We start from the raw sequence: 21,830 nt of genomic DNA on the forward strand, positions 1-21,830 counted from the left end.
TTCAGTGATGCTGCCTGACATGACTAAACGACAGACATGGGAGGGGGAATATTTTAATGAGACGATGTAAATGCAGTTCCATGGAACCGTTTAATCTCTGGTTAACAGAACACCCACTCCCCCAGTTAACTGAATGTTGTCACACACCCCGGCACTGAATGCTAGGTGAGACTGCCAGAATAGTCAGTGCTGAGCTAACTCTGCTCCCACTGCAATCTACAGGAACTTTACCATTGACTTTAATGGGACAGAGCAAGGCCAGCACTGAGTCCCTTGGCAAATGCCATCCACCATGTTTCATTGTCTCCCTTGTCCCAAAACTCCAGTGAACACCCCCTACCACTGCCCTGGCCCCAGAAATACAGGTTTGAGCTGCGTTTGCCTCAAAGCAAGACCACACCAGCTAGTCAAAGAACAGGTGTCATCCCTTGTAGTGAATGGAGGTTCCTATCCTTTTCAGCCAGTGCTCTGACCAGTTCGCATACACCATAGTACTTTTACTCACTGCCTTAAACTTAACAAGAATCTCTCAACATCTTGGCACATCTTTCAAACTAGGTGAAGGACTTGGGAAGGCACAAGTGGGTAAGTACAGCAGACCCACCTCTAACTCATGTATTGAAGGGAAGGTGATTCTGACCCCAAAGTTGCTAGAGGAATGGGGTGGTAGTTCCTTGCCACATTACCTTCCTGCTGCTTGGGCAGAATGTTACCAGGAAATGGACAAGACGTACAAATATCAACAGAAAGGGCAGGAAGAATCCCAGGACATTTATGACACAAGGTTTGGTGAGGATACCCTGGGCCTTCATGGGTCACCTACCCGTCCATGTGGTGGAGGAGGCTGTACTTCTGCTCAGCCCATGTAGACATCTTTCCAATGCATGATGGATCCTGTCCTCTGTGCAAGTTGTGTGCTGCATTTTAGTTCATCTCCTAAATGGGGAGAGAGAGAGAGAGAGAAGAGTTAATATCACCAGGCCGTACCCAGGAGCACTCTGCTGAGCAGAGAACACAAAAGAACTCCCTGAAGTCTTGACAAGCAACGAGATCCACTTTTAAATTTCACCCAGTTAAGAGTCTCTTCCTGACCTTTTCAACTACCTTGTAATCTTTTTTGCCAATCACCTGTCTTCCCAACTGTCAGCAAAGCAAGAGACATTGTCAACTCAATCAAGAGAAGCTGCAGGGTCTCTTTGCTGTGACCAGGGGGCGTAAGATCCTCCAGAACTGCAGTACACGCGCGTGCATTTTCTCGCAACTACCTTTCCCTGGAGAGAGCAAGACTGGCTCATGTGTTTGCAATGATGAAGAAGTCTAGTGGCTACAGGCTGGCAAAGAGTCTTAACATAACTGACAGCTAAGGTAGTCTCGTGGCTTAGATGGTAAAGGGAGCGGATGGTTCCGAGTTCTTTCCATCCCACAGTGAAGGCATGTAATTTAAATGGTGACCGGGATGGACATTGTTGGTGGCTATGGATTCATCCTATGGTGCCTCTGCTAACAGATCATAGTTCTAGCCTTAGACAACCTGTGGGACTGCAAAGGGGAGCTGGGACTGCTCCTTCTCCAGCCACTCCCTGCTGCTGACTGGCCAACTTAAGGCAAAGGCCAAAAGGCTATTGAGGTAACACAGGACACACATGGCCATGGAATCTGGGCTCTAGGATAGAGCACCTCGTCATGCAGGATGGTCACAGCCATGTTGAAATAGCACATTGCACGCACATTTCACCATTGATTTCACCGTATGGAAAATACCCTTCCACCCCTACTACTTAGGGATCAAACCCACTAGGCAGGTCATCACATGATGAGTTGCACATGACGTAGCATCCTCCCTCTTACAGCATGACATCCAACTGAAGGGAGCGGCGGGTGACACAATGGTGGTAAGAAAACTAGCCTTTCAGTTAAGCATCATGGCAGTGATCATGTATCTTCTCCTATTACAAATAATGAAGAGACTACTGAGTTAAGGCCACCACCCCTGCAATCAGAACTGAACATTCAGATGGCTACTGCTGAGTGTGCACCTTCCCCTCTCTAGCCAGGGGCCTTAGTGAGGTCTCAGAGCTTCCTTGCTTCTTGATTAAAAAAAAAAATAAAAAAAAAAAATCTAAAATCCATCTCTGCTGGGAGGAAGATTTAGCCAGTGCAGCCTTTGCCTGTGGATGGCTGGAGCAGCCTCCTATTCATTCTCTACACACACTAGGATCCTAGAAGAGCCTCGAAGTGTTGAACTTGAGTCTGGGGCATCCCAGCATTTCTCTTGGCTTGATTCTCCAATGTATCCAAGCAGAACTCGGCGATCATGACTCTTCAATTCACAGCCACTGTGGGCAGCTTACGTTCAGTGGAGAACCCAGTGTAACAGAGCTGTGCTCCACCCTATGCCTCCCTGCCCACCCACTACCTCCCTCACGTCAGTAGGCAGGGAGGAGGGTTCTGGCACGGCAGAGCTGGCCTAGCCACACCATCAGCTGTATGCTGGTGGAGATTGCCCTGCACAGGGGAAGATCTCTAATGGAGGCCTCTAGCTGCGTTGGGCTCCTAAGCAGGGCAAAATGAACTTGGCGAGTTAGAAAATCAAGCCCCTATTCCTACCTCATACACACTTCAGAGAATCCACACGTGGGTCCTTCCAGGGAAAAGTGGCACTGATGCACAGGCATGGCAGGTGAAAGCACTCTGCTTTACTGGGACGTGAAGAGCTTCTTCGGCATGTTGGCACCAGACTCTGCCATGGACTGGGTTGGTTTCCTGTCAGCGAGCATATGCACTCCCACCGACTGACTCTGCTATGGCAGTGTAGGGAGAAGAGATTCTGCCACAAAGTGTCTGAAGTGAACAGACAGAGAGTATGTGCTCATCTTCCGATCCACTTGGCATTTCACTCATGACTCGTGGCAAGCGTCAAAAGGAAAGCGGTGACTAAGAAGGCAATGACTCATGTATCACCCAGCACATTGCCACAGGGCACAAAAATCCTATATGTCAGCTTGTTCGAGAACATAGCTGGGTCATCTGAAGAAATGCTAATGTTAGTCTAGTGTTCAACAAAGAAAAACTAGGAAATGTCTCTTGCCTGTTGAGAACGCCTGATCCACTCGCAACGCACTGTCCCAGAACGGCAGAATTCCTTCCCTTATGCCCCTGGATTTTGAAATAGGAAGCTGATGTTGGGACCTTAAGGGAAAGTTGTTACCGTAATTTTCAAACCACAAAGTACAGATGCATCTGTCTGTTTCCTAATGTGTCTATGGTGACCACATACGTCTCCAAGGCTTGTCATATTCAACAAAGTCTGTTGAAAATTTAATGTAAAAAGGACTTTGGAATGTGTCCAGAATGGTGAACTAGCAACATTTCATTCCCCCTCACATCATCCCCCACCAAACAGATCCACAACTTGTGCAAAATTACGTTACAGGGGACAGTTGGGAAAGTGCAAGTCAGACTTTCCAAGCGGCCTTGCTAAGGGTCTGCCTACATCGCAGAGGGAGGTAGATGTATCCGAGCTAGCTTTATTCTACTTAGCTCAGGTACTGGAGCAGTGAAGCCACAGTGACCCAGGCTGTACAAGCCCACCTACTCGGGCAGTAATCAAGATGGCCCATTTCAAATAGCTGACAAGAAGGTGTGAGTATGAGCAGGGAGGAAGCTAGTTTTTGTAGTGACCCAGCCATTCCCAGTCTTTATTCAGGCCTAATTTGATGGCATCCAGTTTGCAAATTAATTCCAGCTCTGCAGTTTCTCATTGGAGTCTGTTTTTGAAGTTTTTTTTGTTGAAGAATTGCCACTTTTAAGTCTGTTATTTAGTATCCAGGGAGATTGATTAGATTCAACTCATTAGCAATACAAAAGTGATTTTTCTTCCCTTCCTGTCAACTGTTGAGAATAGCCCACTTCCACCTTAATTGAATTGGTTCATTAGCACTGACCCCCGCACTTGGTAAGGCAACTCCCATCTTTTCATATGCAGTGTATACCTCTCTACTGTATTTTCCACTCCATGAATCTGATGAAGTGGGTTTTAGCCAAGGACTCCTCGTTGTTTTTGCTGATACAGACCAATATAGCTACCCCTCTGAAACCTGAGTCTTCTGAAAAGAGACAGATAATCTCACTAGACAGAGTTTTCTAGTGCAACTCATCAGAATAGTAGATACTGATAGCTGATCAGATAGGACAGACTTCTACCGTTATACATGCTTCCATGAAGAACCAGCCTCTCTCTTCCCCACTCATGAGTGGCACTGCACAACTAGATTAATTAATGAAGCAGCTTCTTACTGATCAAGGGGAAGTGATTGAGAATGAGAGGACAACAGGAAAGCTTAGAATCACTGTCCGCCAACTATGTGAATTACAAAGAAGTAGCGTGATCAGTTCACAGAAAGCAAGTTTTGCTCGGCATTTTAAACGCCTTTAACAGCAGCAACAACAAAATAAAGCTACGCTGCCTCTCACAGCAGCATACGTTTTTTGAGTACCAATTATGCAATGTTTGCTAGATTTAGTTTGGTTTTTGAAAGATGGGGTGTGGAGGATACAAGCTTAGATGGGCCCAAAGCAGAGCCAGAGCTGATCTAAGCCCCACTAAGGAGAAGTCTGGATTTGAATAGAGCTGGTTGGGAATTTTCTGATTAAATGGGTTTTTCCCCCCCATCAGAAAATACTGATTGGTCGACACCAAAATGGTTGGCAGGAAAGAGTTGGATCTGACAAGTTTCCCAATTTGGAAAAAAAAAATCAACTTTTTCCGAACCAAAGAGCTGTGAGCTTTGGTACAAAACAACTTTTTGTTTCAAAATGTTAGTTAATTTATAGTAAAAAAAAAAAAAAAAAAAAAAAGTTCAGTTTTTTTAAAAGGCCAAAATTGAAAGGAAACTTTTTGACTGACCCATTCCAAATTTTTTTTTGGACTGGCTGTTCACAAAACAGAATCTGAGATTTCGACTTTTTGTCCCAGAGGCAGGGCAGATAAATTCTCAATATCTTGAAAATTCTCATGGGATAGTAAATCAATTTCCCACCCAGTTCTAGATCTGAACCATGCAATTTGAGGCCACCTTTCAGTTATTAGCGGAGGGTTTCATCTCTATTAGCCAGGCCAGAAAGCACTGCAGAAATAGTCAGGTGGGAATGCGCAGGTTAAACATTAGGTGAGGGCATGGATTCCTCTGTATCCATGGTTTGGTTTAGTTTAGTTTCCATCCTTTGGCTCAGATCACAGAGGAAGTCCTAGTTTCTGCCATTCTTAGCAGCCCAGCTTCTAGGATCTCCTCCTCCTCCTGTGCACACAATTCACTAGGAGGGTGATGAAGCACTGGAATGGGTTACCTAGGAAGGTGGTGGAATCTCCTTCCTTAGAGGTTTTTAAGGCCCGGTTTGACAAAACTCTGGCTGGGATGATTTAGTAGGGAATTGGTCCTGCTTTGAGCCGAGTGTTGGACTAGATGACCTGCTGAGGTCCCTTCCAACCCTGAGATTCTATGAATTCCTAAGTACCAGGGTCAAAAGGTGGAGTCCCGGAGCAGAAAGCAGCCGTAGGATGTTTCTTGTGGGATTCGGAGCACAGCAGGGAGAAACCCACAATTTCTTATGATCCTCACAGCTCAGACACAGTCATCATCTGTGTTTACGCTCAAGTATGAACAGAGCATCAAAGTGCAGGGAGATGAATAAGATAAGAAGTTCGTTCAAACCCTGCAAAGGTGGCATATCAAAGGATCCAGAAGGCAACAGGTTTGACAAACATCCGCTTGCAAAAGGCAAGTGAACCATCCAAACACCCAGGCTGTAAACATTATTTCCTTATTGGGTCACCAGTTCCTGGCCTACTGAGGTAGGAAGTGAGCTGATCGGACAGCGGGGCTGTTGGAAGACAGCAGCATACAAGCCGAAGTATGCGACTGGGAGCAATTCTCTCCACTCAGACTGTTGGAAGCCAAGTCCCCCTGGTGACATGGGGTACTCAAATTTCATCACTGATCTGAGAATCACCACTAGCCTCAGAGGGGAAACCAGCATCTGACACAGAATCAGAGGGTCTTTCCCCACAGCCAAAGGAGGAGGGATTGCCTCAGTCACAAACCAAGCCCTTAACATAGCCTGAGAGTGAGGTCACAGTGGTCACAGGCCAATGGCTAGGAATGGTCCTCTAGAAATAAGAGAAGTGTAAACTTGTTTTGATTCATCATGTAAAAACCAAGTGCACAAGTGACTGTGTGGGCCCAGATGGTCTGTTTATAATAGCCAGGGTTGCCAAACCTCCAGGATTGGCCTGGAGTCTCCAGGAATTAAAGATTCATTAAAGATTATGTCATGTGATGAAATCTCCAAGAATACAGCCAACCAGAACAGGCAACCCTAATAATAGCATGGACACAGAGAGGAAGCTTGGGCCTAAGTCTGAAAATCAATAGCTCCTGGGTCTTCTTCAGGACTTCACTCATCTCCTGCTGAAGTCAGTGGGAGCAATACTGGGCCCTCACTGTGTAACCATCTCTGCTCCACTTTTCCTATCTGTACATTGAGGATGATACGATTATTTGAACAGGGTAGTGCCTATAGATCCCCAACCAAGAGAAGGTCCCTGTGGCACTAGATGCTGTACATACACATAGTAAGAGACAGTCCCCTACCCCAAAGAGGTTAAGATCCAAGGGGATGAGATACAAAAAGGATCATTATCCCCATTTTACAGATGGGGAAAATGAGGCACAGAGAGATTAATAGACTGGGCCAAGGTCACACGGGGACTCTGCAGTAGAGCCAAGAATTGAACCCAGCTGCCCTGAGCCAGAGTCTAGTGCAAGCCTGCACAACATGTGGCTCACGGAGCGTCACTGTGCAGCCCGTGGGGGGATTCTAAATCCCCTGCACAGGGTGCTCTGCGGGCAGCCCAGAGCCCTTTGAATCCTGGTCGCAGCACGGAATCAAAGAGATCTGCACTGCCCGCAGCTGCAGGGAGCCCAGAGCCCTTTAAATCTCAGCCCCAGCGGGCAGTCAAAGGGCTCTGCGCTGCCGGCAGCCGCGGGGAGCCCTGAGCCCTTTAACTCCCAGCCGCGGCCGGGAGTCAAACAGCTCTGGGCTGCTCACGGAGATTCCCAGCTACGCCTGGGATTTAAAGTGCTCAGAGCTCCCCATGGCTGCAGGCACCTCAGAGCCCTTTGAATCCCAGCCGCAGCTCTGGCGGTGGGGCAGGCTGGGATTTAAAGGGCTCAGGGCTCCCCGCGGCTGCGGGCAGCCCAGAGGACTTTGAATCCCGGCTCGCGGCTGCTGATTGCCCCCTCCCCGGATGCCTGCCCCAACTGCCCCCCCCAGGACCTCCACCCCTATCTAAGCACCACTGGTCCTTGTCCCCTGATACTCCTCTCCTGGGACCCCTGCCCCTAACTGCCCCCCAGGACCGCACCCCCTATCTAAATGCCGCTGCTTCTTGTCCCCCAACTGCCCCCTCCTGAGACTCCTGCCCCTAACTGCCCCTTGGGACCCCAGCCCCTATCTAAGCCTCCCTTCTCCTTGTCCCCAACTGCCCACTCCTGAGACCCCCTCAACTTCCCCCTAGGACCCCACCTCCTTCCTGTCCCCTGATAAACCCCTGGGACTCCCATGCCTATCCAACTGCTGCCTGTCCCGACTGCCCCCCAGAACCTCCGCCCCATCCAACCCCCCCGCTCCCTGTCCCTTGACTGCCCCCCGGAACCCCCTATCCCTTCTCCAACCCCCAGCCCCCTTACCATGCCACTCAGACCAGCGTGTCTGGCTCCGTGTAGCTCCAGACACGTTGCTGCCATGCTCCCCAGCGGAGGCCAAACCTTCCCCCACCCCACCCCCAGCACCTGCCTTCCAGATTTGAACACTTCAAAATTCAGGAGTGCTCAAGCTCAGTTTGGGCAGCTGTTACTTCATTTCTCCCCAATCAAATATACTGATCCACTGTAACTTGCTGTAGAAAAAGTAGGATAAAATTGAGCAAGAAATGCTTATTAGGACTGGAATTGCTATTTTCAACAGCCATTGCCTTTTTGGTTGTTTAAAAGGAAGACAGTGATATTGCATTGGTAAATTCCCCATAGAAAGAAAGAGTGGAACAAAAGAACAATAAAGGCACCTCAACTTTTCCTCATTTATGGAGGACAGTCTTATAATATGCATCCAGATATCCTCCAATCACACCAGCTGAAAATTGTTCCACTTTACTGCAGCTCTGTAACCATATCGGAACCAATCCTGTCTGTGTTTTGTGCACATCCAAAATTCCTGCTGAATGACCCACCCTGGGAGCGAGTTACCAGTGACTCAGGTCTGGGGCGGCAGGAGGTGTGGGGGGGGGGTTATGGGAGGGGGAGCCCAGAGCTGGGGCAGCAGCAGGGTAGGGGGGAGGGCACTAGTGGGGAGGAAAGGGGGAAGCCCAGTGCTGGGGAGGCAGGGGGGGTGGGCGGGTAGGGGGAGAGCCCAGGACTGCGGCAGCAGGGGGGTACGGGGGGAGCCCAGGGCTGGACGGGGGACAGCCAATTTTTTTTTGCTTGGGGCAGCAAAAAACCTAGAGCCGGCCCTGCCGGGTTCCCCCAGCCACCAGAGCCCCGGGCCCTTTAATTTGACCCTGAGGGCTCCCAGACATCTCTTCAGCTGGGAGCCCATGGTTGATTTAAAATAAAGTATCACCTCCCCACCCCCAACCTTTCTTTTTGTCCCACAGCTGTTTTGGTGGGGTGGCGCTGGGGAAGTGGGGGTTGTTTCCGCAGGGCTGGGCGGCCCTGAGGCCCTCAGCTGTTTTCTTTGGAGTAATGCGGCCCTCGCCGCTTTACAAGTTGTGCAGGCCTGGTCTAGTGCCTTAGCCACAAGACCACACAGCTCCATACTACTAGTCTACTTCATACTTCAAGGGCCATAGAAGACTTTAAGAGCAGGTCGTTATCTCCATCCCAATTAGGCCAGCAGGTGCCACTCACTCATGCTTTCTTCCTAAATGGAGCAAGAAGCCTATAACATCTTAACTTCAGTTGAGCATTGAGGCTGCTGAGCATCTCTCAGGCCTTAGTGAGCCAAGGATGTATGGCATGGTTAAGCAACACCTAAGTACAGGGAACATGGGTGGCCATCTACAAGAATCTCATTCCAAATATGGAAAGAAATTACATACTTCAGGGTGAGGGGATGTGGGTATAGATATATATGGGGATAATGGGGCAGAACTTAAAGAAATGAATAGTTCAGAATACAAGCAAAACTTTCCAACAGCAACAGCTCTGCAGCTAGTGATTATACTCCGCAAGGAAGCAATCCAAGTCCCAACACTGGGAACATTTAAGATTGAACTGGACAAAGCGCACACACACATGCACAGTATGGAATAACCCTGGAATAATTCTTGCTTTCTATTATCCAAAATGGAGACCTATGCTTCTGCTCTTCTCCAGTTTGTCATGTACACTGACAATGGAATGTCTTTTTAGCTAGTGGTGTATTAGATTTTACTACTTCATATTTATTTTCTGGCCACAGTCAAGCCCCGTAGAATATTCTACATCAATCTGCAGAGTGTTTTGCTACCCATCTAGATGAAATGTGCTGCAGAAATGTAAAGGCAGAAAGTTGCACCACCATGTGGATTACTGCAGCGTAAGAACAAGGCACGGGAGGGACTATGAATTGTCTCAACTCAACGTTATGGCTGTATTGCAGCTCAGCACTAGGTATCCAGGAAGTAAAAATCAACGGTGCCCTTCCACAGGAGGGGCATGTATTGTGATCATGAAAGAGAAGATTGGCCAAGTGCACTGACCTGCAAAAAAGCCAGAACATTATAGCGCAAATATTCTCTACTAAGCAGAAATACAGAAGGAAGAGCAACTTCCTGAAGCGTTACCAGCTGCTGGAGATAAATATTTAAAAAACACACACCAGTGAACCTGGGTGACTAATTTTCCAGCTCTGGATACCAAAGTGCTGGCCCTTTTTAATGAGTTAGTCATGTGTGGTTTATTCCTCCAACTTCCTCTGGTACAGCTTCTTCTGCTTAGCTTTCACTAAGTGCCTACAGATAAGGGGATCAAAAGGGAAAGCCAACAGGAAGCTGAGAGCTGCTTAAGAAATGTCATCACCACATAAATTCCTCTCTCCAAGCCTTTCACGCTGCTGAAAATAGGAATTATTGAACAGGATTTCCCCAATTCCACCCTGGAGATTAATTGCATCATCAGCAGTCGCTTAATGCTAGGATTCGTGCATCGGAGGGACCACAAACCTGCAAAACCAAAACTAGACACACTTATCAACATCAAATATCCAAGAAGTTGACGTGGCTTCCAGGGACCCAGAATATCTAGGTTCAGTGGCAGACTTTGCCAGTTTCCCTGTGTGACACTAGACGGGGTGGGTAATAAAACACAGACTGCATTCAGTTCCCAGCTCTGCTACGGGCTCTCTGCGGGTATGTCCACATTGCATAGTAAACCCGGCTCTGTGGGACCTGTGCCTGCAGCTCCTTCTTTCCAAGCTTGTGCTGGAGCATTCACACTGCATTGCTATGCGAGCCTCAAACCAGTGTCGCGGGCAAATAACGTACAGTAATATTTTCAAAAGCACCTAAGTGACACAGGACCCTAAATCTCATTGACTTTCAATGAGACTCAGTCTACGTCTACCCTACAAACAACTGGCGGAGGCAGGTAGCATATGTGCAGCTACATGCCACAGTGAAAGCAAGCTGCATCCACACTGTGCTGTATAGCTACAGTGGCAGTGAAAGGCTCTGGCAAAGGCGAGACTGCGAGAGTCACCAGCAGCAGGGCCCTGCCCAAGCCTTTCCCCGCTGCCAGAGGCTATTCCTGAGGCAGGGAAAGGCTCCAGCAGTGGGGAAACAGTGGGACACTACACTGCTAGAAAGAGCAGTGTAAACACAGACAGAGCTTGGGTGAGTGGAGAGCGATGTAGGGTGTGTACTCAGGTTCATACCCACATCCTTCATCCGTGTCTTTACTTACTTAAACCATGTCTCACTGTCTACACTGCTACTTATACCCATGCCAGGGGGCTACATGGGTATGTACCTTACATGCACTTTTGAAATTTTTACTTTAGCCTCTGGGCCAGATTTTTAAAGGTATTTAGGCACCTAAAGATGCAATGAAATCCATGGGTGTTTTGGCCCCTATGTGCTTTTGAAAATCCCATTAGGTGCCTAAATACCTTTGATATTTGGCCCTTTGTGCCTCAAATCCCCCATCTGTAAACTGAAGATATTTCCTTTCTCTGTTTAGTTTGTAAACTCTTTGGGGGAGTTTGTACTGTGCCTAGCTGCCATTGCACTCCGATCTTGGTTGGGGTCTCTAGCCATTACTGTAGCACAAATAATAATGGTCCTCCTCCTTTTTTTTTCTGCTTGGTTTCTTAAGTCTCTTTCTTCTCCAGGACTGCTTTTATAATCTTCTTATCTTCCTCTTAACAAAGAAACCAGGCGCATGAACCTGAAGACTTCATAGAATTCTTTTGTAACAGTGGATTCAAGACATCACAGCTGAATGTCTGTCTCTGGTATTTACCTGACGCTCCATGCCTGTAGTACCTGAGAGCCTCACAGTCTTTAATGCAGAGGTCGGCAACCTCTGGCACATGGCTCACCACGGTAAGCACCCTGGCGGGCTGGGCCAGTTTGTTTACCTGCCGCGTCAGCAGGTTCAGACGAATGCGGCTCCCACTGGCCACAGTTCGCTATCCCAGGCCAATGGGGGTGGTGGGAAGCCGTGGCCAGCACATCCCTCGCCGGCACCACTTCCGCTGGGGACGGCAAACCGCAGCCAGTAGGAGCAGCTATCAGCCAAACCTGCTGATGCGGCAGGTAAACAAACTGGCCCTGCCCACCAGGGTGCTTACCGTGGTGAGCCATGTGCCAGAGGTTGCCGACCTCTGCATTAAAGACTGTGAGGCTCTCAGGTACTACAGGCATGGAGCGTCAGGTAAATACCAGAGACAGACATTCAGCTGTGATGTCTTGAATCCACTGTTACAAAAGAATTCTATGAAGTCTTCAGGTTCATGAGCCTGGTTTCTTTGTGCCAGAGGTTGCCAATTCCTGCTTTAATGAATTTATCCTCGTCACATCCCTTCAAGGTAGGGCAGTATCCCAATTGCACAGCTAGGGAACTGAGGCAGCAAGAGATTAAATTGATTTGCTCAAGGTCACACAAAAAGCCTGCTCCTAAAACTTCTCATGAATGGAAGAACTTTTCAGTCATTTAACCACCTGGCTTTGTGGCTGGAGGGAAAGATGTAACTACAAGAATGAACACCAGCAGACCTGCAGAACAGAACTCCGCAAGCCTGTCAGGTCCCAAGAGAGCTACTGCTACCTCGACAGATGTCTCAGGGCAGGAAGACACTTGTCTCACAAGCAGAGAGCCCATAGTGGTGTTTATCTAGTAGTTCCTGTTTTTAGCTTTGTCTCTTTTCTCTGTCTTTGTTCCAAAAATTGAATTGTTGTGATGGTGATACATGGCTTGCCTAGAGAAGGGTGAAGAGGTTATGCATTTGGGCTTTCAACTTCCCTTCATTAATAAAAGAACTGAAGCCTTGACATTCAAACAAACCAAGTTCAGAACAAAACTAAAAGCCATAGTACCACACTGGTGGGTTTTTTTTAATGTACTGGAGCAGACAACAGCTGCTCTGGACTGTCTGGATTTGAAGGGACACATTCACCTTTGATGTGCTGCCACTAAAAGTCCGAGAAGTTATACCAGGGATGAACATGACCCTAAAGCAGCAATGAGGTAAGAGGCTCTCACTGGGGACAGGCCAGTTCAGCTCTCATATGTCTGAGTTTGTAGGATTTTTCACCCCCATTACTGGAAAGCAACCCATCCTTACAACTGCAGCTATCGTGTGAAGTGTGGATAACAACACAGGGGCGCTGCAAAGATAAATGCACGAGAGAGAGACTGTGACGCACCGTGAGATCTACTAATGACAAGTGCTCTGTAACAGCCAGCTATTATTGTTCTTGCCCATCACATGCTTCTGTTGTTGTCTCAAAAGCTTCCATTGCACCAGGCTCTTAGTTCAAAACTGCAGCGCTGTCAGGTGATGCACTGCTGACAACACATGCAAACCAGTCCTGGTGTCTAATTTGGCAGATCTGAAATGGTGGAAACTACAGTTACTTCAGCCAAGTGCAGAGGCTGCAGCAAGATGCCGCTGGCAAAAAGTGCTTTGTTTGTTCCATTTGTAGGGGCCCATCATTGGAACTCTCACTCTGTAGGCAGGAGCACAGGCAAACATCCTGATTGGCACCGGGGGGCAGGATCTTCACAGTCGGGTCGGCCGTGCCAAGGGTCTTACCCCAGAGCACAGCAGCAGTTTGAAGAAAGCTGGAAGCACCCTGGCAGATCCAGTTCAGCAGTTTCTCCTTTATTCACTCCCACAGACATGCTGTAGGGTCAAGGCTCACTCGTGTTCTTCCTCAAGTCTTTCTTGTGCATGGTCCCATCCCCCTCACCACCCAATCCATACCCTGACAGACAGGCAGACAGACAGCCAGATTTAATCCTTTCCAGGCAGGTCAAATAAGGGCTACAGACTGAGCCCGCCCTTCACATCAAGAGCTGTAGCCCAGTTGCCGAAAAAGCAAATCTTTCCACAAACACCAGGCCACAAACACAGATGTGGCTAAGTTACGCGTCAGCTGTCCCTCACATGAGCTTGCTGAAGAGAAGCAGGACTCTGAGAACTTACAGTTGGGTGCCAGACTCTGAGAATCATTGGAGGCTACACACCGATATCGCTTCAGCACTGTCCCTCTTCTGCAGCCATGTTTCAACTCCTCACCTTTGTTTTCAAGGCCCTGTGTCTCTGGGTTCTCCCTTGTATTCGACAAGAAAGGGCTCTTCAATCTAGCAGACAAAGGCGTAACAGGACCAATGGCTGGAAGATGAGGTTAGATAAATTCAGACAGAAATAAGGTGCACATTTGCAATAGTGAAGGTAATTAGCCATTGGAACCACTTACATAGGAAAGTGGTGGATTCTCCATCACTGGGCATTTTTTAAGACTATTATCTGAGCACCTCTCAGTCTTTAATATATTTATCCTTGCAGAAAGTCAGGGAGTGCTAGTATCCCCAGTTTATAGATAGGGAACTGCCCCAAGTCACGAATGGAGTCTGTGGTAGAGCGAGGAATTGAGCCTGGGGCTATCACGTCCCAGGTTACCGCCCTGTTGGGCTATTCTTCCTGCTTCAATAAGGGTATAAAACCATGATTTGGGGTTCTTGTTCTTCCTCTTACTCCTCCTCCTCCTCGTATTTTATTGATCTATGACCCTCACTCCTTGTGTCACATCTGAATTCAGCTGGTCACTCTTTGGAATAGAGACTGTTTCTTTATTTCAGTGACATGCCTAGACACACTTTGGGCTGCTCAAAAGAAGCTAAATAGCTCAGGTGCTGCAGCCCAGCACCATCGTGTCTTGTTGTAACACAACATCTAGGAGACTCAGAGAATGAGCCTGCAGTGTTACCAATTCCAAGCATTCAAAAACCACAAGTGAGGCTTTCCTCCTCTCTCCCCTCTCCAAAAGATTTTAAGCCAAACAACTTTTAGTATTTTGATTTGCCTTCTGGTGTTTGAACCTTCAGGGGTCACATTTTCCAACTTTTCTCTGTAACCAGGAGGATTAGGATCATAACATCCATTAAAAAGAGACATCAAATATCACAAAATTCAATGAAATTGACAAAGCTAGCCACCCTCCGGTTGTTCATGTGCACCACACCCTACTTTCCAAATAACCATGAGATTGCATAGGGATTGAACTAAATAGCTACTACAATCCCCAATCCTTTTAGCAAAGAAACTCCTTAGCACCTAGTGTTTGCATCAAACAGCAATTTACTCTTATGGCAGAAAACTGATCGTCCATTTTCTGAGAGGACAAATGTTATGCTACATGTAAATTTCTTTTGTCACATCTTTTGTAAGTTTCTAACCATTCATCTGCAAAACTCATTCCAGTAACTGTACCAGCTGGGAGAATTTCCCCATCTGTCATACTTAATGAGCACAAATTTAACTATCCTCTAATCACCAAAGGTATTGTTCTTGGTATCAGCCAGAGAAGAGAGAAAGATGCCTCAAAATGAGTCAGCAGCAGGAACAATGTGACTAAAGGATTTTTTATTTTTTGGGGGGTGGGGGTGGGGGGAACTATTGATAATCTTGCATACAGCAACTACCATAATTCCCTCATCTGTTGCAGTGGCAAAGCCGCATACAGAGCCCTGGGGACATGATCAGAGTGGTCATTTCCTTGGAAGATCCTGATTGGCTGGCCCAACAGCAGGCCAGGCCATATTTTAGGGTCTATCTCTAAGAGTTTCCAAAAGGGTTGAGAGATTACGGGTGCTGAGCCCCAACCCTGTGGAAATCAGGCTCCTTTAAGGGTGTCTCAGCCCCTTTCAGCCAACCCAACAGTGCAGAGCAGATTTAAAGCTCCAATAAATGCCCAGCTATGGAGTCCATCTGCATAGAGGAGTCCTTTAGTGGCATAGAACAGGGCCTATGCAATCCCCAACCTTGCAGCCCCTGGCACAGGAGAGACAATCCTGGAAAAGGGGGCAAGGACAAGAGCCCCTTTGCTCTCCAAACCCATGGAGGCCACTCCTGCTGGCACAATTTAGCACAGTCTCAGGTTGCTCTAAGCTGCTCCTTGGTAGAACCAGACTAGCAGGCCAGGGAATCAAATGGCTACAGACCAGCCCCAGGATCTGGCCTGTGTAATAACCTTAGTCCCAGATTTGGACCTTAGCGTCCAAAATATGGGGGTTAGCATGAAAACCTCCAAGCTTAGTTACCAGCTTGGACCTGGTACCTGCTGCCACCACCCAAAAAATTAGAGTGTTTTGGGGCACTCTGGTCCCTCTGAAAAACCTTCCCTGGGGACCCCAAGACCCAAATCCCTTGAGTCTCACAACCAAGGGAAATAATCCTTTTTCCCTTCCCCCCTCCAGGTGCTCCTGGAGAGATACACAGACACAAGCTCTGTGAAACTACACAGAGTGAATCTCCCTCTCTGTTCCCAATCCTGGAAACAAAAAGTACTTTCCTATTCCCCCAGAGGGAATGCAACATCAGGCTAGCAATCCAACACACAGATCTCCCCTGATTTCTTCCTCCCACCAATTCCCTGGTGAGTACAGACTCAATTTCCCTGCAGTAAAGAAAAACTCCAACAGGTCTTAAAAGAAAGCTTTATATAAAAAAGAAAGAAAAAATACAAATAGTCTCTCTGTATTAAGATGACACAATACAGGGCAATTTCTTAAAAGAATATTGAATAAACAGCCTTATTCAAAAAGAATACAAATCAAAGCACTCCAGCACTTATATTCATGCAAATACCAAAGAAAAGAAACCATATAACTTACTATCTGATCTCTTTGTCCTTACACTTAGAAACAGAAGACTAGAAAGTAGAACTACTTCTCCAAAGCTCAGAGAAAGCAGGCAGGCAGACAAAGACTGAGACACTCAATTCCCTCCACCCAAAGTTGAAAAAATCCGGTTTCCTGATTGGTCCTCTGGTCAGGTGCTTCAGGTGAAAGAGACATTAACCCTTAGCTATCTGTTTATGACACGCCCCCCAAATTGCAGACAGTGGGGAAGCTCACTGGCGGCGATTTCCTTCTAGAACTTGAAAATAAACAGATTAATACAACACATACACCTTTACATATACTCCTAAGTATATAACTAACAGACTTCTACATTTTAAGAACACTTTTTAACTACTGAATTCTGGGAAACTCTCACGGGAGAGTGCATCAGCAACTTTATTAGAAGCTCCTGTGATGTGTTGAATTTCAAAATCAAAATCTTGGAGAGCTAAACTCCAACGAAGAAGTTTCTTGTTGTTCCCCTTGGCAGTATGAAGCCACTTTAGTGCAGCATGGTCAGTTTGTAGTTGGAACCGCCGTCCCCAAACATATGGGCGTAGCTTTTCCAGGGCGTACACAATGGCATAGCATTCCTTTTCACTGACTGACCAGTGACTTTCCCTCTCAGACAGTTTCTTACTGAGAAACACGACAGGATGGAAGTTGTGATCTGTTGCTTCCTGCATGAGCACTGCTCCTATACCACGCTCAGATGCATCTGTGGTTACTAGGAATGGCTTGTCAAAGTCCGGGGCCCTGAGCACAGGGTCAGACATGAGCGTTGCCTTAAGTTGGGTAAAGGCCTTTTGACACTCATCAGTCCACTTAACGGCATTTGGCTGGGTCTTTTTGGTCAGGTCAGTCAATGGGGCAGCGATTTGGCTGTAGTGTGGTACAAATCGCCTGTAGTATCCGGCCAAGCCTAAGAAGGATTGGACCTGCTTCTTTGACTTTGGGACAGGCCACTTTTGGATAGCATGAACCTTGGCCTGTAGGGGGTTTATGGTTCCTCGACCCACCTGGTGCCCCAGGTAAGTCACTCTGTTTTGGCCTATTTGACACTTTTTGGCCTTAACAGTTAGTCCTGCCTGCCTGATGCGCTCAAAGACCTTTTCCAGGTGTAGTAGGTGTTCGGGCCAGGAGTCTGAAAAAATGGCCACATCATCGAGGTAGGCAACTGCAAATTCTCCCAGTCCAGCTAGTAGACCATCTACCAGCCTCTGGAAGGTGGCGGGTGCATTTCGAAGGCCGAAAGGGAGGACATTGAATTCATACACCCCCGCATGGGTGACGAATGCTGACCTCTCCTTGGCAGGTTCATCTAGCGGTACTTGCCAGTACCCCTTGGTTAAGTCTATTGTAGAGATGAACTGGGCACATCCCAACTTTTCCAATAGCTCATCGGTACGTGGCATTGGATAGTTGTCCGGACGAGTTACAGCATTTAGCTTACGGTAGTCCACGCAAAAGCGTATTTCCCCATCTGGTTTGGGTACCAGAACCACTGGAGATGCCCATGCACTGGTAGATGGGCGGATTATACCCATCTGTAGCATGTTCTGGATCTCCCGTTCTATAGCAGCTTGGGCATGAGGAGACACTCGGTAGGGTGGGGTTCTGATTGGGTGAGCATTACCTGTATCAATGGAGTGGTATGCCCGTTCAGTCCGTCCTGGGGTGGCTGAGAACAATGGGGCGAAGCTAGTGCACAGCTCCTTGATTTGTTGCCGCTGCAGACGTTCCAGGGTGGTTGAGAGGTTCACCTCTTCCACGCCACCGTCTTTTTTCCCGTCGTAGTAGACACCGTCAGGCCACTCAGCATCCTCTCCCTGGACTGTAAACTGACAAACCTGTAAGTCTCTGGAATAGAAAGGCTTGAGAGAATTAACATGGTACACTTTAGGCTTTAGTGAGGAATTGGGAAATGCTATGAGGTAGTTTACAGCTCCCAGGCGCTCTTGGACCGTGAATGGCCCTTCCCATGAGGCTTCCATCTTATGGGCCTGTTGCGCCTTCAAGACCATAACCTGGTCTCCTACCTTGAAGGACCGATCTCTGGCATGTCTGTCATACCAGGCCTTTTGCTCTTCTTGAGCATCCTTTAGGTTCTCTCTAGCAAGGGCTAAAGAGTGTCGGAGGGTGCTTTGTAGGTTGCTTACAAAGTCCAGAATGTTAGTTCCTGGAGAAGGCATAAACCCCTCCCATTGCTGCTTCACCAACTGTAATGGCCCCTTAACCTCGTGACCATACACAAGTTCAAATGGTGAAAACCCTAAACTGGGATGTGGTACAGCCCTGTAGGCAAACAGCAACTGCTGCAACACTAGGTCCCAATTATTGGAGAATTCGTTGATGAATTTTCGTATCATGGCCCCCAAAGTTCCATTGAACCTTTCCACCAGGCCATTGGTTTGATGGTGGTACGGGGTGGCAACCAAGTGATTCACCCCATGAGTTTCCCACAGTTTTTCCATGGTCCCTGCCAGGAAATTAGACCCTGAATCTGTAAGGATGTCAGAGGGCCAACCTACCCTGGCAAAGATGTCTGTTAGGGCCAGGCACACAGTGTTAGCCCTGGTGTTGCCTAGAGCGACTGCTTCTGGCCATCGGGTAGTAAAGTCCACTAAAGTCAGTACGTACTGCTTTCCTCTGGGCGTCTTTTTTGGGAAAGGGCCCAGAATATCCACAGCTACTCGCTGAAATGGGACCTCAATTATGGGGAGTGGCTGGAGAGGGGCCTTGACCTGGTCTTGAGGCTTTCCCACTCTTTGGCATACCTCACAAGACCGGACATACTTGGCAACGTCCTTGCCCATCCCCTCCCAGTGGAAGGACTTCCCCAACCGGTCCTTGGTTCGGTTCACCCCAGCATGGCCACTGGGATGATCATGGGCTAAGCTTAAGAGCTTCCCCCGGTACTTAGTTGGAACCACCAACTGTTTTTGCGGCTGCCATTCTTCCCGGTGTCCACCAGAAAGAATTTCCTTGTATAAAAGTCCTTGGTCTATAACAAACCGGGATCGATTAGAAGAGCTGAGAGGCGGTGGGGTGCTCCGTGCCGCCGCCCAAGCTTTCTGAAGGCTGTCATCTGCTTCCTGCTCAGTCTGGAACTGTTCCCTTGAGGCTGGGGTCACCAGTTCTTCCTCAGACTGTGGACTTGGGCTTGGTCCCTCTGGAAGCGATGTAGGTGATGGGGTTGTTTCCGTTGCTGGTGTACCGCTCTCCGCTGGTGCACCTGAGGGTATTTCAGGCTCTGGCTGAGCCTTTTGGGTATGGCTGTCTTTTGCTTCTGCCAGTTCTGGCTCGCTGGCGCCCTCTGGCGTTGAGTTTGAAGATGGGGTTGCACTTGCTGGTGCTGGTTGCTGTTCCAGTTCCGGGCCTGGGACTGGAGGTGCTGTGGCTGTTTCAGTGGTTGGCATGGAATCCGGGTCCACTACCTCTGTCTGGGTCTCTGGTAACACAGACGGGGCCTCTGTGGACGGCTCAGGAACAGGAAGGGGTCTGGAAGCTTGCCTGGTTTGGCTACGTGTAACCATTCCCACTCTCTTGGCCCGCCTCACCTGGTTGGCCAAGTCTTCCCCCAGTAGCATGGGGATAGGATAATTGTCATAGACTGCAAAAGTCCACATTCCTGACCAGCCTTTGTACTGGACAGGCAGTTGAGCTGTAGGCAAGTCTACAGCTTGTGACATGAAGGGGTAAATTGTAACTTTGGCCTTTAGGTTGATGAATTTGGGGTCAACGAAGGATTGGTGGATAGCTGACACTTGTGCCCCCGTGTCTCTCCACGCAGTAACCTTCTTTCCGCCCACTCTCAAATTTTCCCTTCGCTCCAAGGGTATTTGAGAGGCATCCGGGCCTGGGGATCTTTGGTGTGATGGTGGTGTAATGAATTGCACTCGCATGGTGTTCTTGGGACACTTGGCCTTGATATGTCCCAGTTCATTACACTTAAAGCATCTTCCATCTGATGGGTCACTGGGCCGAGGTGAGTTACTGGAGACTGGTGAGGTTGAAGGGTAGGGTATCTGTGGCTTTACTTGGGTGGTATGTGGGGTCTTTGGCTGTCCTCGGTTGTAGGGTTTATGGTCTGTGTGCCCCCTGGGGTAATCGTTCCCCTTGACAGTAGCTTTCTTGCTTTCTGCCAGTTCCATCCATTTGGCTCCAATCTCCCCCGCCTCAGCGATATTCTTGGGGTTTCCATCTTGTATGTACCGTGTGATGTCTTCAGGAACACCATCCAAGAACTGCTCCATTTGTATGAGGAGGTTCAGTTCTTCCAAGGTTTGAATGTTGTTTCCTGTTAGCCAGGCCTCATAGTTTTTTGCAATGTAGTAGGCGTGTTTGGGAAATGACACCTCTGGTTTCCACTTTTGGGTTCTGAAGCGCCGACGGGCATGATCTGGGGTTATCCCCATCCTGTATCTGGCCTTGGTTAGAAAAAGTTTATAGTCATTCATTTGGTGCTTAGGCATTTCAGCTGCCACCTCTGCTAAAGGTCCACTGAGCTGTGACCTCAATTCTACCATGTACTGGTCTTCGGGAATGCTGTACCCAAGACAGGCTCTTTCAAAATTTTCCAAGAAGGCCTCGGTGTCATCACCTGCCTTGTAGGTGGGAAATTTCCTGTGCTGTGGAGCAATAATTGGCGCCGGGTTGTTAGGGTTGGCTGGAGTCTGTTGCTTAGCCTTTTCTAATTCCATGGCCTGTTGGTGGGCTTCCCTCTGGAGTTCCATCTGTCTTCTGTGGGCTGCCTCGTCTTCTGCTTGTTTCCTTCGGTGGGCCGCCACTTCTTCTTCTAGTTTTCTTTTGTGTGCTGCCTCTTTGGCTGCCTGTTCTCTTTGGTAGGCTGCCAGTTTGATGCTTTCTTCCTTTTCTTTCAGCTCCACCTCTTTTTGTCTTTTTTCCAGTTGTCGCCTGTGTTCAGCTTCTTTGATTTGTTCCTCAGCCTCCATTTTTGTCTTGGTAGACATGGTTCCTGTTTTCTTGTGTTGGGGTGCCCTCCGGTGTTTATCTTCTGAACTGCAGGTTCTCTGTTGCCTCCTGAAGTCTGCCTAGCAACAGTGCCTTTAGCTAATCTTCAATGTCAAGTAAACCTGAAAAACCACTTTATTTGCATTCATATAGTGCTGGTATGACTCTCAATGGGAGTGCTATTGTGTGACAAAAGACTGTTAATAGTCCTTAACGACTTCTGCTTAACATGCAAGCCACAAACTGCCAGAGAGAGCAGAAAAAAAAAATTTCTCTCTGGTTCCCTTTTAAAACCAAACTGTTTCTCTCTGCTAAAAAGCCCTTAGCAGAGAAAAGAAAAATATAATATTCCTACTGGCTTCTGGATTCTGTCTATATCCCACCGCTGCTACTCATGTAATAACCTTAGTCCCA

At 48.0% G+C, this 21,830-nt stretch overlaps 1 protein-coding gene across 1 annotated transcript in view; it reads right to left on the minus strand.

Moving 5' to 3' along the window:
• Positions 1-21,830, minus strand: part of PIK3R5 (phosphoinositide-3-kinase regulatory subunit 5) — a 104,395-nt gene that overhangs the window by 51,415 nt on the left and 31,150 nt on the right. Inside the window, exon 2 of the mRNA XM_050919244.1 lies at positions 824-936. Within this exon, the coding sequence (XP_050775201.1) occupies positions 824-923 (100 nt within the window). The 5' untranslated portion in view covers positions 924-936. The remainder of the gene's footprint in view (positions 1-823; positions 937-21,830) is intronic.

Source organism: Gopherus flavomarginatus, chromosome 12, assembly GCF_025201925.1.
Source record: "Gopherus flavomarginatus isolate rGopFla2 chromosome 12, rGopFla2.mat.asm, whole genome shotgun sequence".
In the NCBI taxonomy this organism is placed as follows: Eukaryota; Metazoa; Chordata; order Testudines; family Testudinidae; genus Gopherus; species Gopherus flavomarginatus.